The 21,495-nt window shown below is 35.6% G+C and overlaps 1 protein-coding gene across 2 annotated transcripts in view; it reads left to right on the top strand.

The window, feature by feature from the left end:
• Window positions 1-19,836, top strand: part of DNAJC10 (DnaJ heat shock protein family (Hsp40) member C10) — a 52,177-nt gene extending 32,341 nt beyond the window's left edge. For both annotated transcript variants that reach the window (XM_060622110.3, XM_060622111.3), the window contains exons 14-23: window positions 4,505-4,632; window positions 4,929-5,045; window positions 8,105-8,206; window positions 9,232-9,387; window positions 10,341-10,474; window positions 11,564-11,617; window positions 11,880-12,027; window positions 15,333-15,452; window positions 17,288-17,392; window positions 18,710-19,836. In XM_060622110.3, the coding sequence (XP_060478093.1) occupies window positions 4,505-4,632; window positions 4,929-5,045; window positions 8,105-8,206; window positions 9,232-9,387; window positions 10,341-10,474; window positions 11,564-11,617; window positions 11,880-12,027; window positions 15,333-15,452; window positions 17,288-17,392; window positions 18,710-18,721 (1,076 nt within the window). In that variant the 3' untranslated portion in view covers window positions 18,722-19,836. The remainder of the gene's footprint in view (window positions 1-4,504; window positions 4,633-4,928; window positions 5,046-8,104; window positions 8,207-9,231; window positions 9,388-10,340; window positions 10,475-11,563; window positions 11,618-11,879; window positions 12,028-15,332; window positions 15,453-17,287; window positions 17,393-18,709) is intronic.
• Window positions 19,837-21,495: the final 1,659 nt, after the last annotated feature.

Below are 21,495 nucleotides of genomic sequence, written 5' to 3'. Positions count from 1 at the left end.
CTGTTTCTACTTTGTTTTGTTTTTTAGATTCCACAAAAGTAAAATCATATGGTATTTGTCTTCTCAAACTTATTTCACTTAGCATCATTCATTTTAGGTTCATCTGTGTTGTCACAAATGGCAAGATCTCCTTCTTTTTCATCAATGAGTAATCATATTCCATTTGTGTGTGTGTTGTCTGTGTGTATATACACATCCTCTTACCCATCTATTGATGTACACTTGTGTTGCTTCCATATCTTGGCTATTGTAAATAATGCTGCAGTGAGCATGGGGTGCATATATCTTTTCAAATTTTGAAAAAAAAAAAAAAACAAATTAGTGTTTTTGTTTTCTCTGGGTAAATAACAGTAGAATTACTGGATTGTATGGCATTTTTATTTCTAATTTTTTGAGGAACCTCTATACTGTTTTCCACCTCTATACTGTTTGCCTACCAGTTCTTTTTTCTCCACATCCTTGCCAACTCTATTTCTTGCTTTTTGGTATTAGTTGTTCTGACAGGTGTAAGGTGATATCTCATCATGGTTTTGATTTGCTTTCTCTGATGATTAATGATGTTGAGCATCATTTCATTGGTTTGTTGTCCATTTATGTATGTGTCTTCTTTGGAAAAATGTGTCTTCTTTGGAAAAATGTCTCTTCAGGTCCTCTGCCCATTTTTAATTGGATTGTGTGTGTGTGTGTAGAGTTGTAGGAGTTCTTTATATAATCTGGATATTAACCCTTTATTAAGTATGTTATTTGAAAATCTCTTCTCCCATTCAGTAGCTTGGCTTTTTTTTTTTTTTTTTTTTTTTATTCCTTCACTGTGCAAAAGCTTTTTATTTTGGTGTAGTCCTAATAGTTTTTGCTTTTGTTTTTCTTGCCTAGTAGACAGGTCTAGAAAAATTGTTGCTAAGGTAATGTTGGAGATTACCACTTACGTTTCCTTCTAGGACTTCCATGGTTTCCGGTTTCCCATTTAGGTCTTTGATCCATTTTGAACTTATTTTTGTGTATGGTGTAAGAGAGTGGTTGAGTTTTATTCTTTTGCATGTAGCTGTCCAGTTTTCCCAGCACCACTTACTGAGGAGACTTGTCTTTTCTCCATTGTATATTCTTACCTCCTTTTTCAGAGATTGACCATACAAGCATGGGTTTATTTCTGGGCTCTCTATTCTGTTTCTTTGAACTAAGTGTATGTTTTTGTGCCAGTATCATACTGCTTTGTTTACGGCAGCTTTGTAGTGTATCTTGAAATGAGGGACCATGATACCTCTAGCTTTGTTCTTCTTTCTCAAGATTGCTTTGGCTCTTTGGGGTCTTTTGTGGTTCTTTTTACCTTGCTTTGTATAAACGTACTCACTGTAAATAACTTTGCTTTTATTAGAAAATAGGTTTCTTTTGGAGAAAGATATTTTGAATTATATTTAGTTGCTTTATTCTCTTTACTCTTCTTTTTAAAATTATTCACTTTTGGGTGCCTGGGTGTCTCAGTCAGGTAAGCTTTCGACTTCGGCTCAGGCCATGATCTGATAGCTTGTGGGTTCAAGCTCCGTGTCGGACACTGTGCTGACAGCTCAGAGCCTGGAGCCTGCTTCAGATTCTGTCTCTATCTCTCTCTCTGCCCCTCCCCCACTCATGCTCGCTCTCTCTCACACACGCACATGTGCTCTGTCTCTCAAAAATAAACATTAAAAAAATAAAATAATTCACTTTTTTCTGCTATTTTAGTGTTTGAGCAAGAATGCTGGTGACATATCAGGTTAGTGCAGACTTTAAGGGTCTTGTGAACAAAGTAAACAACACCTATAGTTTTCGTTTCTAGTGTGCCAAATGTAGCATTTCAACTATGGGCATTTTTCAGATTTTTCTTCCACTAAACTACTAAATATTTCTATGACTACTTTATCTCTCTCTGTCTCCTCATTTGGCCTGATTCTTCATGTTTGTTTTTGTGTTTTAGGTAGATCAGTTATATCTGGTCTAGAAGGAGTGGCCTTCTGTAGAGAGTGTCTTGTTGGGCCCAGAAGCCCAATCCCTCCTGGCCACCAGAGCCAGGTATTCAAGGGGGGTGTCCCCTGTGTGGCTGTGTGTGCCCTTCTGTTGGGCTGAGCCACATTTGCTGCGGGTATGCTGGTGGACTAGGTGAGAGACCCAGCCGTAGCTGCTGTGGTCATACTTATGGGGGGAGGGTTAGCTCCTGGCACAGCTAGCTTCAAGACTTAGTTCCTTGCTGGCTGTCAACCAAAAGCCTCAGTTCCTTATCACTTGGATCTCTCTGTAGGGCTGCTCACAGAATGACAGCTGGCTTCTCCCAGAATAATGATCAGAGAGAGATACACAGACGTAACAGCAATATCTATTATGTAATCTAATGTCAGACAGGACACACCATCATATCCACCATTTGTTGTACCCTGGTACAACACGTACGACAATGGTGTGAGTACATGAGGTAATAGTCACTGAGGACTGCCTTGGAGACTGGCCACCACCAGAGCTAAGTATGGGTTACACTTAGGAGGAACAATCTTCTGAGGTAAGAGAAAGCAATCTCTTTGCCAAGATCTAAAGTGTAAGTGATGGTTGACCAAATGAAGAGTAGCAAGCATGTTCCAAGCACAGGAACCAGCACAAGTTCTCTTAGACTCTGAGATAAGAGAGAGCCTCATCCATTCTTAGAAAGGAGGATTTCAAGATGGAATTTTGAGTGTTTGAAAGGATTGAGACTTGAGGCTGGAGAAGGCCTCAGAGTTCCAAATTCTGTATCATCTGTCAGGCAAAGGAATTTGGACTTTATCCTGAGGGCAAAGCAAATGCTCTCAGATTTATGCAGACATATGATTTAACTAGTGTTACATTTTAGGAAAGCAACTGGCCACCTAGAATGGATAGAAGCACAATTAGAGGAAGGGAAGGCAGATAGAAACCTGATACAGTCATTCATCTAAGAGAAGACGGCTGCCTTATCTAAATAATGGTAATGTGGTTGAAGGGACTTAGACCAACCTTTAAATACAAAGTCAGTATTTATATATAAAGTCAGTATAACTTGACAATTGTTTAGATGTGGGGAAGTAAGAGAAAGAAGCCCAAGTTTCTGACATTCACTTGGCAATTGAGTGACTGTACCATTGAGTGAAGAGGAGAACACTGAGGGGAGGAGTTGATAGGGAGTAGACATCCCCAATCTGTAGTTGAATGTAGGCCTAGGCCTCAGGAGAGGAATTTGGGCTGAAAAAGGTAGATGTAAATAATCATCATATCAACGATAGTTGAAGCCTTCAGTGAGAATGAGCTTGTGGAAGGGTGAGTAGAGAGACAAGATCAGGGCCCTAAGGATGATCAAAGATAGAGGAATGTGTAAACCAGTTCAAGAAGCTGCAGCTACAGAGTAAGAAAAAAGGAGAATGTGGTATCATTTATAATTGTATTTAAATAATTGTGAAAATATTTCTTCTGTGCTGTGAATTCTCTGAGGATTGTATCTTTATTCTTGCATGCCCTATGACATTTAAAACAAGGATGACACATAATAGGTATTTGACTTAATATTGCCTATTAAGTGAATAAGTCAAAGGGCACATGGGAAAATGGACCAAGTGCTAATTGAGAAAATCATTATTTGTCAAACCAAAGAGTATATTCTTTAGGCAATAGTAAATCATCAAAGTCCTTTAAGCAAGGAATAGTGTAATCAGACAAATGTTTTTGTAAATTAACTGTGGTAGCAATGAAAAAATGGATTAGTTACGAAAGATAGTACACAAAGACCAGCTTGGTTATTGTAATAGGCAAGACGGAATTTAGGCACTAGTCTAATTGGTCTTGGTCCATGGTACACCAGCAAAGAAAGAAGGCGAGTATCACTCTGGGAAATCTTAGGCACCTGGTGGATGATTATGCCAATGCCAACATAGGGAAGGTGAGAAAAGGAGCAAGTTTGGGGGGGAATAACTCCGATTTTAATATATTTTAAATGTTTACATGACATCCATGTAAATATCTTCACTGGGCAGTTGGTAATACAGGTTTTGAATTTGTAAGGGAGGTTGAGTTGGAAGAAACAGGTTTAGTAATTAGGCAACAGTAATAGCTCGGGTAAGCATAAAGAACACAAATAGGGGCACCTGGGTGGCCCCGGTTAAGCATCTGACTTCAGCTCAGGTCATGATCTCACAGTTTGTGAGTTCAAGCCTCATGTTGGGCTCTGTGCTGATAGCTCAGACCCTGCTTCGGATTGGGTCTCTCTCTTTCTCTGCCTCTCCCCCACTTGTGTTCTGTCTCTCTCTCTCTCAAAAATATATAAACATTAAAAGAATTTTTTTTTTTAAAGAACACAACAAATATTGCAATGAAGTGATTACTCTGCCTTTGAGGATGAAACCTCACCAAAATCAATTTGGTCAATAAGTTTATCTTCCTTTCTTTAATATTTTAAGTCTAAAAACTTTGAAATGTTTCTATGGATAGAAAGGCGGTACGTGAATTTTAATTTTTCTCTTATTCGCTTTCAAAGGAAAGAAGATTCTATATGATATACTTGCCTTTGCCAAAGAAAGTGTTAATTCTCATGTTACCACACTTGGACCTCAAAATTTTCCTGCCAATGACAAGGAACCATGGCTTGTTGATTTTTTTGCACCAGTAAGTTATTTTTATCTGTCAAATGTCAGTGTTTCAAATTTTCTCTTGTCACAGCAAAAAGACATTTGCTATATAATCTTGAACACTAGAATTGTGTTACTCAATTTTGGCCACTATCACATATTGCTTCTATGAGAGCAGGATTGTACTTGCCCCTCTAAGGGATAAAATACACACACACACACACACACGATTTACCACTAAGTATGATTTATCTAGCATATATTGCTTGTTGCAGAAATGTGGCTTTTTGTTTCATTTAGCTCAGCGCTTATGAATATTTTTTTCTTCCGTAGTGGTGTCCACCATGTCGAGCTTTGTTGCCAGAGTTACGAAAAGCATCAAAGCATCTTTATGGTCAGCTTAAGTTTGGTACACTAGATTGTACGGTTCACGAGGGACTCTGTAACATGGTAAGGCTAAGTATAAAATAGTTATTCTAATCAACATTTTTGTAAAATAGTTTTTAAGTTATACTGACAAAAGCTGTCTTTCAAATGTATATCTACATTTAGAAGAGTAACATTATTTGAACAAATAATTTCAACAAAATGATATAAAATTATGATTGGATTAAAACATGAGTAGACAACATAACTGAGTGAATGTAGACATGGTCTTATTTATCAAACTTGGGAAAATATTGTTTATTTGATAAAATACATGGTCATTCAAGTATTTAAAATCTTTATGATTTTTGACGTAATATCACTTTTGGCAGTCTATAGTTTTATTCTAGGTTTTCTTCATAATTCTCTTCTAAGTGTAGTTAGTAGCTAGAAATTTTAAAAATGAACAAGCTTTTTGAAACTTTTGTATACATAAAAATATGTTCTTAGGTTAATTAATATTCATTCTTCATTCCAAGAATAACTAGAAATTATATACCTCATGATGAAAGTATATAATACCACTTATAAAACATACTTGGAACAAGTATATGAAACCTAAATCAAATCAAGCTGTGACATCAGTGTTAAGGAAATCTAATGATAGAGGAACATGTTAAGTGACACCATGGGCATGAACTCTTCAAGTCCCAGCATGTAGAGGATTTTACAGGACAAACACCTAATTTACTGGACAGATGACATTGAAAAGCAGAAGAGATTAAAGAGACTCAAAAGACATATCCTTCAAATGAAGTGTTTAGGTCTTCTTGTTTGGATGCTGCTCAAACCAAGTGCAAAAAAATGAGCAAGGAATAATAGGGGAAATTTGAACACTGACAGGGTATCTGATAATTATCAGGAATTGTTCATTTTTAGATATTAAAATGACAGTGTAGTTGCATTTCAGGGAAAGTCCTTATATTTTAAATATACTGAAATATGGATGAAATGATAAATCATCTGGAATTTGCTTTAGAATAATCTTGATGTAGGGGTAGAGTTGGAAGGGAGAATAGATGAAATAAGTGTGGTGAGCAGATGATTGTAGCTACAAGAGTACTTGAGAACTTATTGCTCTCTGATTTTGTGTGTATTTTAAATATTTTTTAAGAGGAAACTTTTTTAAAAAGAAGAAGAGAAAAGGGGGAAAGGGAAGGGAAAAGAAAACAATAGGTTTTAAAAACATAGTAGAAGTTAATGTAGGGTGAAATCTTTATGGCATCTGTGTAAGGAGTAATCTCTCAGTCCACACACACAAGGTAAAAATTAATGTGAATGATTTTAACTATATTAAATTAAAACTATTACCAAAGAAAAAGACACTATGAAGTTAAGACAACAGACTATTTGTAGCACTTGTAACTGATAAAGCATTAGTGCCAGAATATTTCAAGGCTACAAGTCAATTTTTTTAAATAGACAAAATAAGAAAGTTTGTAGACTTTTTTTTTTAGAAAAAGAATTCCAGCATAAAAAATGTTGCATTTCACTAGTCATCAGGAAAGTACAAATTACAGCAATCCATCAAATATACAAAAATTTAGAAATCTGACATTACAAGTATGTTGATAAATTATCCAGTCACACAATGTAATATCATAGAGCATTTAAACTAGGTCTATCTTTACCAGCATGGGTAAGTCTCAAAAATACAATGTAAGGTGACAAAAACAAGTGCATAATAGCTTACAGAGTATGACAGAATTACAGAAAATTTTTAAGTGCTCAAACATTTTACTCTACTGCCCAGGGATACATAAACATATCGCAAAGGAGGAAAACATCAGTAGAATGGATATATACTTATTTGAGGACATCAATTGCTCCTACTTTCATGAAGGAAAGCAAATAGGATCAAGAAAAAAGACCTAGTAATACCAGTGTGATAAAGAAGTTAATCTTCCTTAAATATAGGGAAGGGGATGTGTGGGTATTTGTTAGATGATTTCTCTCTTCATTCTGTTTGAAATTTAACTGAACTATGTTTAAACAATAAGGCCTTTGGTTTTGAATGTCTTATATGTGACTTTGAAAAGATGCTAAGCAAGACACAAACTTAATGTGATAAACAATAATTATCTTAATTTGAATTCTTCTAGTTTTTCTTTTTATCTAAACTATTAAATATTCTTTAGATAATTGAGTAAAATGTAAGGATTTAAAACTGTGGTGTCAAATTCACCTGCAGTAGAGGCCAAGGGTCATTACTCACTAATGAGTAATTAGTTGTTGTGAAGAATAGACTAGAAACTACATGTTTAAGTGCTAAAAAGATTCCCAACACATGCTAATCAATCACTAAGTAGATTAACAAAACAACAATTATATCTGAGTTATTTGAATTTACACTCATTTTACAAATTTTGATAAATATTTCCATTGTTTTTCCTAAAATTATTTTTGAATCCTAGTCAATTTCAGAAAATTCCAATTTTCTACTGAGTGCTTATCAACTTTAAGGATGCAAAGTTTAGCTATAGTAAATTCACAAGATAGCCTTGTTAACTTTTAGAAAAGTTAAAACTTCGAAGAAATGCTTCCTGGGCCAGTGTTGATGTTACTCTGAGGAGGAACTTAACAGTATTTTGTACTATAAAAACTACCTTGAATGATGAATAAAAGATGGCCATATTCTTAGGAAATGAGTCACAATTCCTTAAAATATGGTTGTATACACATTATTATCCTTGCTCCTTTGTTTCCTTTATTTTCTTCTAGACAAATTGGAGTATTATGGTTTCAAAAACTCAAGCCAGAGATTAGCCTACTCTTTACAGCCTTATCCTCTTGGTTCAGGAGAGTAAAAAGGGCCCACACTCATAATTAGCCTTGCTCACTTTTCAGTGTTTCATTGCCCGTGGATTCTGTGGCTAATGGAGTAGCTATAAAAAGGGTAATTTATCAGTGCAACTGTAAATCCATTTTCTTTGCCAAATTTGGCCAGGCTAAAATTTTGCAATAACCCAGCAATTTAGCAATGGACTTTTTAAATGTTGTTACTTAAAAGCAAGCTGGTTATGAATTTGAAACCAATAGGTAAAATGCATAAAATCTTTCATTTGTATTCTCATTCCTAACAGTATAACATTCAGGCTTATCCAACAACAGTGGTATTCAACCAGTCCAACGTTCATGAATATGAAGGACATCACTCTGCTGAACAGATCTTGGAATTCATAGAGGTATTTTAAATTAATTTAATTTGTAGTATTGTCAATTGTAGAGGTAATTTAAATCATTATTTTGAAACAGCGAGCAAGTGAGGGAGGGGCAGAGAAGAAGAGAAAGAATCCCAAGCAGGCCCCATGCTGTCATGGCAGAGCCTGATGCAGGGCTTAATCTCTTGAACCGTGAGGTCATGACCTGGGCCAAGATCAAGAGTTGGACATTTAACCAACTGAGCCACCCAGGGGCCCCTAAATTTTTTTTAAATAGTTTTTCATTTTGTGCTGTATTATTTATTATTATTTCCCCAGTGAAGCTAACACTTTTGTTAATATTACCCCATCATTGTAGACTAAAGCTTTGTTAAAACAGTATTTGGAGCAAGTGAGCTGTTAGGGAAGTTGTACAGTATCTCCATTCAGACTGTCAGGAAAATATAGAATAGTAGGCTTTTCAGTAATAATTAGAGGGTTATTTCCAAACCACTCATTGGTTCTAGAATAGAACTATATGGCCTTTGTAGACATCTAGGCACCTCTAAGCTTTTTGTCCCATCTCCTATCACCTTAAATACAGTTGCCTCTTTTCCCTACCTAAGATGATTTTAATGATACATAATAGCAAGAAAATATACCTTGATTTCAGAAGATTAATGGGCAAAGTCTAAATTAATTAGGAATCATTTGTCCTTTTTAAAATAATTCACTTTAGATTGTATTTTAAATATAAATAAGTATATTTTGATTCTTCAGAAACAGGAATTTTGGGGGGCTTCTGTGTGTCTCAGTTGGTTGAGCATCCGACTCTTGATCTCAGCTCAGGTCATGATCCCAGGGTTGTGGGATTGGGCCCCGTGTTGGTCTCCAAGCTGAGCATAGAGACTTCTTAGGATTCTGGCTCTCCCTCTCCCCCACTTGTGCTCTCTCTAAAATTAAAAACAGAAACAAAAATAAACCAGGAACTTTTCTAAGTGATAACAGTTTGCCAAGAATGTATCAATACCTTTTTATATCAGTTATAATGAAAGTTAAATTCTCTTTAGGATCTTATGAATCCTTCAGTGATCTCCCTGACACCCACCACTTTCAGTGAACTAGTTAAACAAAGAAAACATGATGAAGTCTGGATGGTTGATTTCTACTCTCCATGGTGTCATCCATGTCAAGTCCTAATGCCAGAGTGGAAAAGAATGGCCCGGGTATAGTACAGTAGTTTATTTAAATCTTAACATTTAGCATTCATGTGTATTTAACAGAATTGTTTTAAAACGGAGATGAACTCACCTCTAGATTATCACTCCCAATAGCTTTAATTACACCACTTAGATTTCAACTCTGTTTCTGTCTGATAGGTGAATGGTATAGAATAATCTACCCTTACTTTTTCCTGTGTCACTTGTTTGGTATGTATCTGACCAAATTTCTGCCAAAGTCAACCCAAAGATCCCTTTATTTTCTATTAAAATTTTTCTACTCCTTTATTTTTAGAGCTTAACAATACAGTTTCTTCACAATATTGTGGGACTTAAAAAATAGCTTTGATCAGTAAAACATTTGGAATTTTAAGATTTCCTACAAATAGACATAGTGTTATAAATCATGAAAGATTGGGGAAAAGTTATTTCAATATGAGAATGGAAAATGAAATCAACTTTTATATTTCTAAGAAAAAATGAACAAATGGAAGAGTTAAAAGTGATTTCTAGTATTTAACATTTAAGATAATACAATTTTGTGCTCTTCTCAGTAAAATTTTTAAATTCAAGCATGAGTCAGTGTGCTGCAATGCATGTCTCTATTTGAAAAATAACTCTTTGAAATACCATTGCAGAGGTCTTCGTTAGTTCCTGGTTTCTAACACTTAAGTTTTAGAAATACTTCATTTCCCCCCATAAGGTACATGTATGAAATCTGTTATTTAATCTGCAGTAATTGTAGTAAGGTCTTAACTGCAACATTACATTTTCAGTTCATTACTATATATATTCTGTTATGTTTTAAACCCTTACCCATTTTTATTTGGTGAAAATCACTGGTAAATAATATAAGAACCATCTCAAAATGATGATTTTTCTATTGTAAACATAGTTATGGAGGTAGTTTTATTGTTATCACTTTGATCTATTTTATCTCTCCTTTTTCTCTTTTATAGACATTAACTGGACTGATCAATGTGGGCAGTATAGACTGCCAACAGTATCATTCTTTTTGTGCCCAAGAAAATGTTCGGAGATACCCTGAGATAAGATTTTTTCCCCAAAAATCAAATAAAGCTTTTCAGTATCAGTAAGTGTTGCCTAAAATTTAAAGACATTTATTATAACCACTTATTTAGACAGTTAAAATTTAAAAGTTATCTTAGGGGCTCCTGGCTGGTTCAGCCAGAAGAGCATGTAACTTTTGATCTTGGAGTCATGACTTCAAGCCCCATGTTGGGTGTAGAGATAAATAACTTTTTTTTTTTAAAGCTTATTTATTTGTTTATCTTAACTAAATAAAAGTTAACCCAACAAACATTTTTGGGGAGTCCACCATGTTTTAAGATAGTGTGCTAAGGAGAACCTCAGAAGATGAAAAAAAAAGAATTGAACAATCCCAATGTTCATGAAGCTGGCACTCCAGTATAGAGGAAGATAAAGAGAGGAAGTACTAACATTTATTAAGTCAGTGTTTGGTTTCAGGTACTGTACTTGATCCTTTGCTCACATTATTTCCACTGGTCCTCACATATACCCTGAGAAATAAGAATTACTACCCTTTCCTACTATTACAGATAAGTAAACTGATCCACAGACCTTCGTTAACTTTCCCAAGTCACACTGCTGCTTGGGGTTTCAGCCCAGGTCTGTGTCAGTGCCCATACTTGTTTCTACAACACCACATGGTATTTGAGGTAGACAACTCAGTGCAAGGCAGAATATAAGGAATATTCTTTGAAAAGTAAAAACAGACTATGAATTTCAAAGAAGGAAAGGATCACAACTATGAGAGGAAATCACGAAAGGCTGCATTTATGAGGTGGCTTTTGACATGGGTCTTAAAAAGTATGTAGGAATTTGATAGACATAATAACCAGAGTAAATGTTCAGAAACTGAAGTCTCGGACATTTTGAGTTTCACCATTCCCATGCTTCTATAGGAGATGTCCAGCAGGCAGCTAAACATTTAGGACTACCTGGAGCACAAAAAAACATCAAGACTAGAGAAAAATGTATTTGAGAAGCCATGTAAGCAGCGTTTGTAGCTAGGTGTAACTGAGAAGAGAGATGCTAAGTAGTCAGTCAAACTTTTAAACTGCTGCAATGAGATTGTTTTCTGAACATATCCAATAATAGGAAATAGTATTTACAACTTTCATATTTGCTCTTCTTTCAGTAGTTACAATGGTTGGAATAGAGATGCTTATTCCCTGAGGATTTGGGGTCTAGGGTGAGTAATTAAAAGTATGCATCATTGCATAAAATAGATTCAGTGCTATTTACCTTCGTCTTATGTCTGCAGTTAAATTTACTGTAAGTTTTTTAAGGCTCTCACATTTTAAACTACTTAGTAAAGAATTATAATTTACCAAGATAGGGTTGTGCTTTATTGTCATTCTTTGAAGTCAGTTTTAACTTAGAAACTTTTGCTATATTTTAGACGTTTTCCTTGGTTTCATATAATGAAAAGTAATTTTGATCCCTTGCCGCAGATTTTTACCTCAAGCATCCATAGATCTAACGCCTCAGACTTTCAATGAAAAAGTTATACAAGGGAAAAATCACTGGGTGGTTGATTTCTATGCTCCTTGGTGTGGACCTTGCCAAAATTTTGCTCCAGAGTTTGAGCTTTTGGCTAGGGTAAGTCTTGTCTATCTATATAAGTAAGTTGTAGTTACATGCATGTTTTAAAAATTAGATTATTTAAAAATTAGATAAAATAATTAGGTAAAGGTATATATGATTCTTTTTTTCTAAGAAGTTTCCTGTGAATTTTTTAAAAATCCCATTTCATTTCTATGAGTATCATCTTTGTGGTAGATTTCTTCCTTCTTTATTAATACTTTTGGCTAACATCTCTATCTTGATGGATGACATCATCTAACCATTAGAGACAACTCATTTCTCTTGCTTATTCCCTATTTCCTTCCTCCACCATTACTCTGCTGCCCACCAGCCCATCACTAGATCCTGTCCTGCCTCTTAAGTGCCTTTCAAATCTGTCATCTCCTCGTCATGCCCTCTGCTAGCCTTTCTCTTCAAGCCCTCTTCATCTCTTCCAGACTTCTCATGTGTGCCTTTTAACGAGTCTCACATTGCCAGTCTGCCTTATTCAGTTCTGCCCTGCTGATCTTGCTAAAATACTGCCTTATCTGGCTTCCTGTTAGCCAAGTTTCTTGACTTACAACCTTGATTGCAGGTCTCTGGTGGGACCCTTCCTACCTCTTCAGCTTTATCTCTGTCACCACCCCACACCTCACAGTTCAGACACAGCAAAATACTCCAGGTTTGCTGAGCAGATACTGTTCCCTCTCTCTAAAATGTCTTTTCGTTATTAGTCATCTGAATCTTTCTCTCCTTATCCTACAAAATCCAGCTACATTGGCACTTCTGTATTCTCTGTCCTTCTCAGTGTCACTTTGATGTCTTGTACTCCATTTGGTGTACTTACACAGTGAATAAATATTTAGATATCTATCTCCTCCATAAGACTGGAGCTTCTTGAGGGCAAGGTACAGGTCTTATCTGAGTCTGACTCAGGAAATGCTTATAAAATTTAACTGAATGCATAAACAGAATACAGTCTAATTTTTTCTTGTTTCTGTCCCCATCATCCTGTTAATGACCTAATCCAGACTGTTAGCATTCTTGCTTCAGGGAGCTTTGCCTGGGCTACAAAACACTCACTTAGAATGAGAAAGCTCCAGTTTCACCAGTCTAAAGCAAAAGCTGACAATCCTAACCCATCAGGATTTTTTAGCAAAGGGACTTCAAAGCTCCTAGGTGTCATGAAAGATTATTTGTTATTGGATCATCCTTCAAATAAGTTCTTCATCTTTCCCGCTTACTTGATCTTCTTTTCCTCTTGTGCTTCCTTTTTCTCCAGTAATTCTAACAAAATGGTTTCATTCCCTTGTATACTGAAAAACTTAGCTTAGTTATATATTTTATAACACACCTATATCTTGGATATGCCAGAAAGTTATTAAATATGAAAAAGATCATTCAACAAATCCTAAGCACTAGGTTAGAAGCATTACGGTAAGTACTAGAGCTATAGAAATTGAAAGACAAAAGTTACATGTCTGAGGTTTTATTCTAGTGGGAAGATAACATGCAAATAAATACATTTAATACAGCAGGATCATTGCTCTAGTGAAATGAGAGGGGAGCAAGGACATGGGAGGAAGAAAGAGTCTTGCCAGGAAAAGACAAAAGGCTCCACCGAAAACTTGGGATTTGAGATGAGAATTACAACATGACCAGGAGTCTGGCACATGACCAGGAGTTTGGCTAGAGAGTCCTCCGAGCAGAGAGGACAGTATTTGCAGAGATGCAGGGATGCAAGAGAGTGGTGCATGTTCGGTCAACTTCACTGTTGGTCCAGACTACCAGAGTGTAAACACAGAAGGGGAATGGCAGAAACTCAGGCTTAGTAAATAATTGAGGAGGAGAAGGTTTGGTCCTCTTTCTTTGTGATTTCATATTGTTCAGAATAAGTTCTGTATAAGCACTAGGGGAAAACTATTGGATATGGTAGGATCCATTTTACATTTTAGAAAGAGCACTTTGGATGGAACTGTACACAGGCCAGCAAGGCCAGAGAACGATATGAGAGCACCAGAAACAATATGGTGTTCCTTTATAAGCAATTGAAGATACAAGTCAACTAATGTTAAAGATAAATATTTTGTAAATTTCTCTGACCTTCAGTATAAGTGTGTTTCTGCATGCAGCTTTGCTGCTGCCCTAACCCCTCTTGAATAAGCCGGCATTGGCCACAAAACTAGAGGCAGCAAAGGTATTTTAATTGTCCTGAAGTGAGAGATGTTATCTGAACCGTGATGAAGGTAATGGTGATAGAAAGAATGGGACAAATGTAAAAGAGATAAAAGAATAGGATTTAATGTCCAATTAATTGTGGTAAGTATGACAGAGAAAGAAGTCTAAGATGACCCTAGTTTCTGGCTTGAATGAGGGAATAGTAGGACAGAAGGAAGAGTAGGTAAAGGGAAAGGATCCGTGTTGGAAATCATCTGTGCAGGATGCTTATTTAGTTGACCAGGCCAGTACATAGGTGAGTGTGAAATCAGGGGAGGTTGGGCTAGGCAGCACATCTCGGCACATTTATATATAAAATCTCCCTTGGGAGATTGCTTACAGTGAAAAAAGTGTTCACCATAGATGCAACTGTGATTAAATACTATAATTTGAGAGGCAGGTGTAGAAAGAGGTCCCCATGCTAGAAATGAGATAGTACAGCCTGAGGAGTAAGAAAGCTAAGAGAATAGTGATAAATGCCAAGAAAGAAAAAAGAAAGGCATGTTTAGCAATGTCAGGTACCCATTAAGACTGAAAAGTGTCCATTCAGTTTGGTCAAGTAGTCACTGCAGAACTTACAGCAATTTCAGTGGAGGGAGCAGTAAAAACAGAAGCTAGACTAAAATCTGTTGATAAATGAGATGATGAGGGAGGAAAAGCAATGAAAGACTAACCTCAAAAAAAAAAAAGAAGCAAGGAGGTAGCTAGAGGAACCAGTACAATTAAGAAAAGAATCCTGTTTTGACCACATGCACATACCCCAAAGAGCATGTAAGACACCTGACAGAGAGGAACTGGAGAATATAGGTGTCGACAGCCTTCTGCAAAATGAAGAGTGTTACCTCAGCAGGTGAGACCAGAGAATGGGAGAAGGTGTTTGAGGACAGAATCGGGAGTTTGTGGTGTGGTGGACAAGGTATGGGGACCAGGAAGGAGTTTTTCTTGATAAGAGCCACTAAAAAATTTGGAAGCAATCTTATTAGTATGGAAAGGATTAAAACTTAAGTTTTTGAAATAAGTCTTTATTATTACAAAGATGGGAAAATTTTAGTATCATGTTGCCTTGTGGTTGCCAAAATAGTTTATGCCATAGTGAATGGCAAACCCCACTTCTCTCTTTTCAGATGATTAAAGGAAAAGTGAAAGCTGGAAAAGTAGACTGTCAGGCTTATGCTCAAACATGCCAGAAAGCTGGTATCAGAGCCTATCCAACTGTTAAATTTTATCCCTACGAAAAAGCAAAGGTATGTATTTGGCGTTCCCGTATGTGCCTTTCTTTTAGCAGACCCAGTTGAAAAGGTTTGTTATTAGTGTGAAGGTTTTCATTAGCTTCTCCTTCCTTTGTCATGTTTTATTTTATTGCATATTACTGAAGCTTCTTTTCACATATACGTCAAGTGATTTTGAAAGGTTTTTCTGTCTCAAAGTTGATACGATCCACTCCTTAAAATTTTTATACTAATGAATTACAGAAACTACTAAAGACACATAGCAGGATACTAGAGTAGTTTTTTCCGAGTGGAGAAGTCAACATAATTATATTCTGTGAAGTTCTATATTTTCTACTTTTATACAATTAACATGTTACCTTTATTATTTTTTTTCCAGGAAAGGAAAAAATTAAAAGAATACTATCATACTTTTGAAGTAGACTAGTACCTGAACATTTGTCTTGAGGAATATTTATTAGTGGTTTAGACTACAAAATAAAAGTTAGGGTCCATGGCTTGATCACAACTCCCTTCTTTGGGCCACTGACAATATGCTTTTTTTTTTTTTTTCCCCAAAAAGAAAATTAGACATTTACCAATGGATCTTAAAACTCAGGCGATAACCTCTACTATCATTTATATAAATGCATATATCTTTCAACCACTGTAATTGCTAACTGAAAATACTCATGACTTTTGCTATCTTCCTGAGTAAAAGAATGATATTTTTGACAATAGAATTGTAATTAAATAAATAAGGATTTGCCATGTATTCATGTTTTATGGTAAAACATTTCAAATAAATATATTTTTTGAGAAGGAGTATCAGCTTAACACATCAGGTTATTTATTGGAAATTATATTTTAAAATAGAGTTAAAGAAATTAGATGGATTTTAGAAGTCTAGAATTGTCAACTAGATGTTTCAATGAAGGACTTTGATTGGTCCAAGAGGCTAATTCTGTCTTAAGAACAGCCTAGGGTAAACATCTCAGTGAGAGTAAAGGAGCTTATATCAGGATCTGAATTCACTTCATCCCTTTGGAATCACTAGCTCTGCTTTCTAATTCTCAGAATAGCTGAGAAATGGGTAGCGTAAGTAGGGGTCTCAGGTAGAATGATGTAAGCAAAGTATCAATATAATGAGCAGTCACAGAATTAATCTGGCCATAGAAGGAGCTCTTTGAAAAGATGATGTTACCATGTGTCTAGAGGAGCCCCGAGGACATTAGACACCAAAATGTCCCTGTACAAACCGAGACAGGTGGCATCCAGAAGACCAGACCAGATTTGAAAACCAAAGCAGAATAATGATTGCAGTTAACAGCAGTACAGACCAGCTGGGCAGGTACACACAAAAGCAAGATCTTAACAGATAGTGTGGAGTTCCCACTAGGAAGCAGGAAGCAAATGACTCCAGATCCAAAGTAAAGCTTGATATATTGACCTGCCCCCTTCACTGCTTTTCAGCCACCTTCCTACTGTGGGCAGATAAAAACCAGGAGATACACATTACTTTCTAGTGTTGTAGTTGGTCAGGATTTTAACTGTGCCAATGACATATGTATAAGATTAGAATGATTTGAGTCCTCTGGGGGATGGCTTTTCTTTATATTTTAGTTGTTTTGAATTAGATTAGATTAGTTAGAGCTGGCAATGCATTTTTTCCAAGGAAATACTTTAAATGTGTTCATAACAGTATCATATTTAAGTAAATTATGAGTTAACTGCTTTGTAGCATTATTTCCTTGAAGAAATTTGACTTTTAAACATTTAGAACTTTAAGGAATAATCAAGTTTCTTAGATGCAAATGTCATGTTTTGATTAGACACCTAAAAGATTATAAGAAGAATGTTTTTTATTTTAGAGAAACATTTGGGGAGAGCAAATAGATACCAGAGATGCAAAAGAGATTGCTACCTTAATATATGAAAAATTGAAAAATCTTCAAAATCATGGAAAGAGAGATAAGGTAAGGACTAAATCTAGAGCTGACTTCAGCCAGCTTTATACTGTATATTTATCAATAAACAGGTACAATGGAAGCTTCAAAAAATAGTAAAGTTGAAATTTCTTAATTCAAAAATAGGACAATCAGAATGTAACCTCTGTATATTGAAAAGTGTAGAAATTTGCACAAGTACAACCATTTAAAACTTAGTGAACTATGGCCATAAATTATTTAGATTTTGTTAAAATGTAAAGTATTGACTTGTTAGGAATAAATACACTGGAGCCTCGTAACATTCTTTGCATAGCAGATTTTCTTTTGGTATAGTCAGGATGTATCAGAACCCATACTCATTTCAGCCCCTCTTAGAATTTTATCAAACAGCGCAACCTCTGCTATTCTTTGGAAGAAGTGTTCATTTTTTCTAAGTCATTGTCATTCTAGGACATACAAACAGACCAAAGAGTCCGTGAATGCTGGAATGCTTTCTGAGTGGAACTTAATAAAATGACATAGAAGTTTCTTGGATTGTTTCCCTATAAGGTGAAAGAAGAACAAAAGAACCAGCGCATATTCTGGAGAGGGGAGGGCTAGAGATGTCTGGCTTTATAGAACCGTATTAGAACTGCACACTCCGGTATAAAAAGCCTTACATCCTGTATCAAGGGTTACATTTTATCCAAATCTAAAAGATAGGAAAGAGATGGTTACAATTATTTCCTTGGGTTTAGGGAACAAAAATGTTTTTCTGGTGTTTTGATTTATTTTCGCTTCCTCAAGAGGTTTTGAAGTGTGACTTTTATCTTAAGTTAAACATTTGAGGGGCACCTGGGTGGCTCAGTCGGTTGAGCGTCCAGCTTTAGCTCAGGTCATGATCTCACAGTCTGTGAGTTCGAGCCCCACGTCAGGCTCTGTGCTGACAGCTCAGAACCTGGAGCCTGCTTCAGATTCTGTGTCCCCCTCTCTCTCTCTGCCCCTCCCCCACTCATGCTCTGTCTCTCTCTTATCTCAGAAATAAATAAACATTAAAAAAATTTAAAAAACAAAAAAAAAAGCATTTGAAACAGAAAATGTTATTAGTCATAGCCAGAATATCAGAATTGAAATTCAGTTTAGAAAGGTACCAAAATATGACTGTAAAACTGTAATTGATAGTATCTGCATGAGCAGGTAAGAACTAAGAGATATCCCTTTTCCTTTCCATTGTTACATTTAGGCAAGGTATATTTCATATGGTGATCCATTAAATTATTTTTTAAAAGATAAAGTACTATAAAGTAACCAACATTTTAATGTAAATTCATACTTTTTTTTTCAATCACTTTTACATTATTGTAGGATGAACTTTAATGATGATGAAGATGAAGAAGAAAGAGAAAAGGAATTCTAACAAATGACATCAAGAAGACCTCTTTAGGACGTTACTGCATTCTGGGTCGGAATAAATGAACATTGGAATTGGAATTGCACTGTCTGAATTCTGTACAACATTAGTATAAATGAAAGGTCTGCAAGCTTTTTCTGTAAAAGGCCAGATCGTAAATATTTTAAGTTTTGTAGACCATGTACAGTTGTCACATATTCCTTTGTTTGCTTTGTTTACAATCCTTTAAAAAGTTAAAAATTGTTCTTAGCTCAGGGCCATGCACAAACAGGCCAAGCCATTCAGTCCATGGGCCATAGATTGCTGACCCCTGGAAATGATACTAAAACTGGCTGGCTCAAACAGCAGCCTGCTCTGTCATGTACATACATGTCTGGGATCTATTCCCTCAAGTTTTGTGGCTGGCCTGAAAAGAAAAACTTGGCGTTTAGTTACCTGTTTTAAAGATCGTGTGAAATGGATTCTGACCATAGTTTCTTTAAAAAAAAAAAACACACGATGTGACAAGCAGATACCCTATTTTCATGCTGTATTATAGTGAAGAGATTTTCTTTTTTCTTTCCTTTCTAAAGGTTGAAGAACTGATTTTAATTTTTCACAATTGAGAAAAAATTTTTAACAATAAATCCAATAGATTTCTACAGCATCTAGAAATACCTGAGGAAAACAATATTTATAGCTATTAACTGGGCACTGTAGAGTATCCCAAATATATCAGTATTTAGAGTTCTATATTTTAAAGATCTATGTTCATTTATTTTCTGAATTGCTTCCATAAATGTTTTCCCTGTGATAGCAATTGACTTTTGAAGCATTGTTCTAATATTTATGGTTTTGCCTTTTGGACTTTGTTTTGATGTAGATCCTCTATTTGCCTTCCCCATAGTTGACGTTTTTCACTCTTGTCTGATTTGTTACTCAGATACAAAAAGTGTGCAGGCTTGTTTCACTATGACTCATAATGACATTGTGGTTATTCCAATTGTTAGTTTGCTGCTGGAGGCTGCTGTTTCCAGATAAATATTGTCATAACTGAACTTATTTTTTTAAGAAAATCAATTATATAAATCTAAGGATGGGATCTTTTAATTTCTCGGTTGTTCAGACTAAAAGAATCAAAGAAGTTTTTGCTCGCATTTTCACAAAACATTGTCAGTAAAGTGCAGTTATTTAGTTACAGTTGAGAGTTTATGGAATGGTAAATATTCTGATCAAAAGAGGTCAGTGAATTAAACAACAACAGTTTTCTCAAAAACTTACTAGGATTCTACTTTATTATATTGGAAACGTTTTTTTTTTTTTTAATGTTACTTTATCTCCTTCCCCAATATTTCCTCATAATTTTATCACTGTAATTTCTACAAAAACAGATTTTATTTTCAAATCTAACCCAATCCCTCATATTCTCTCCTATTTTGCTTCAGTTGTATCCTTGGAGTCCTAACCTTGGATTCCACATCATATACGTGGGCAGTTTCAGAACACCCACCACTTCTAACCTTAATTCAACCTTTCTGAATTATCAGTAATGGCAAGTGTCTTTCATTTATTAAATTTTCACTGCCTAGAAATCTTTCAAAATTGGCTTGCTTCTATAAGAATGTCAAAATCGAAGACCTAAAGAAGTCTTGGTAAATATTTATTGAATTAATGTACCAATTATTTGAATACCACTGTGCTGGACAGTGAAGCATATGTAAAAGGAATCCAAGGGATGGTCCCTGTCTCCTGTGTGTCTATAATTCACAGTTCTGACAGTGAACCCATAAACAGGTTTAAAGGTACCTAAACTACTACCCATACATATAATTCCAGACTTAAGAAACATTTTAGGCAGTAAAAAAAAAAAAATTAGTAAACAATATGTATCCTGTAACTTGGTCTAAGTATGTGCCTGTGGAATTGGCTCTAAAGCCAGGGCTGCTGGTAGTCATGTTAAATAGTGTATATATATATATATATACATATATGTGTGTGTGTGTGTGTGTGTGTGTGTGTATATATATATATATATATATATATATATCCTACAGTATCCATCAGGAGGCTATTGTCTACAGTCATCTCAGTGTCGAAACAGCTGGCAGAATTAAAGGTTTTAACAGCCATGTAAGTAGAGCACTCTGAAGAGTGCCTGATAAAACATGCCCTTTCTCTCAGAAACATCATTTTTGTGTGCAGCTGGCCTTGGGTATCACAGCACCGTATCTGGCAGACCAGGGAGTATTCTATCAGGCATCTGTATTTGGAAATTAGATACATTTAAATATGTGACTATAGGAAATTTGGAGTTTGTGTTTTTTATATTAATGTGCTTACTTATTCCAATTACTCAAAATTTTTTTTTTAATTTTTTTTTTTAACGTTCATTTTTTATTTTTGAGACAGAGAGAGACAGAGCATGAATGGGGGAGGGTCAGAGAGAGAGGGAGACACAGAATCTGAAACAGGCTCCAGGCTCTGAGCTGTCAGCACAGAGCCCGACGCAGGGCTCGAACTCACGGACCGCGAGATCATGACCTGAGCCGAAGTCGGACGCTTAACCGACTGAGCCACCCAGGTGCCCCCAATTACTCAAATTTTATTTAAGGTCTTTTATATCGTTTTTACTTAAAGTATATGATTAAGATAAAAAAAATGAGATTATTTTTTATGGTAAAAGTTTTCCTTAAATTTTTGCATTTTCTAACAGTATTCAAAGCAGGCATTTTCTTAGGTACAGTTATCAGAATTGCTGTGT

This window comes from Panthera onca, chromosome C1, assembly GCF_046562875.1.
Source record: "Panthera onca isolate mPanOnc1 chromosome C1, mPanOnc1 haplotype 2, whole genome shotgun sequence".
NCBI lineage: Eukaryota > Metazoa > Chordata > Mammalia > Carnivora > Felidae > Panthera > Panthera onca.
The sequence above is the reverse complement of the archived record's forward strand: the minus strand, read 5'-3'. Positions and strand labels throughout refer to the sequence as shown.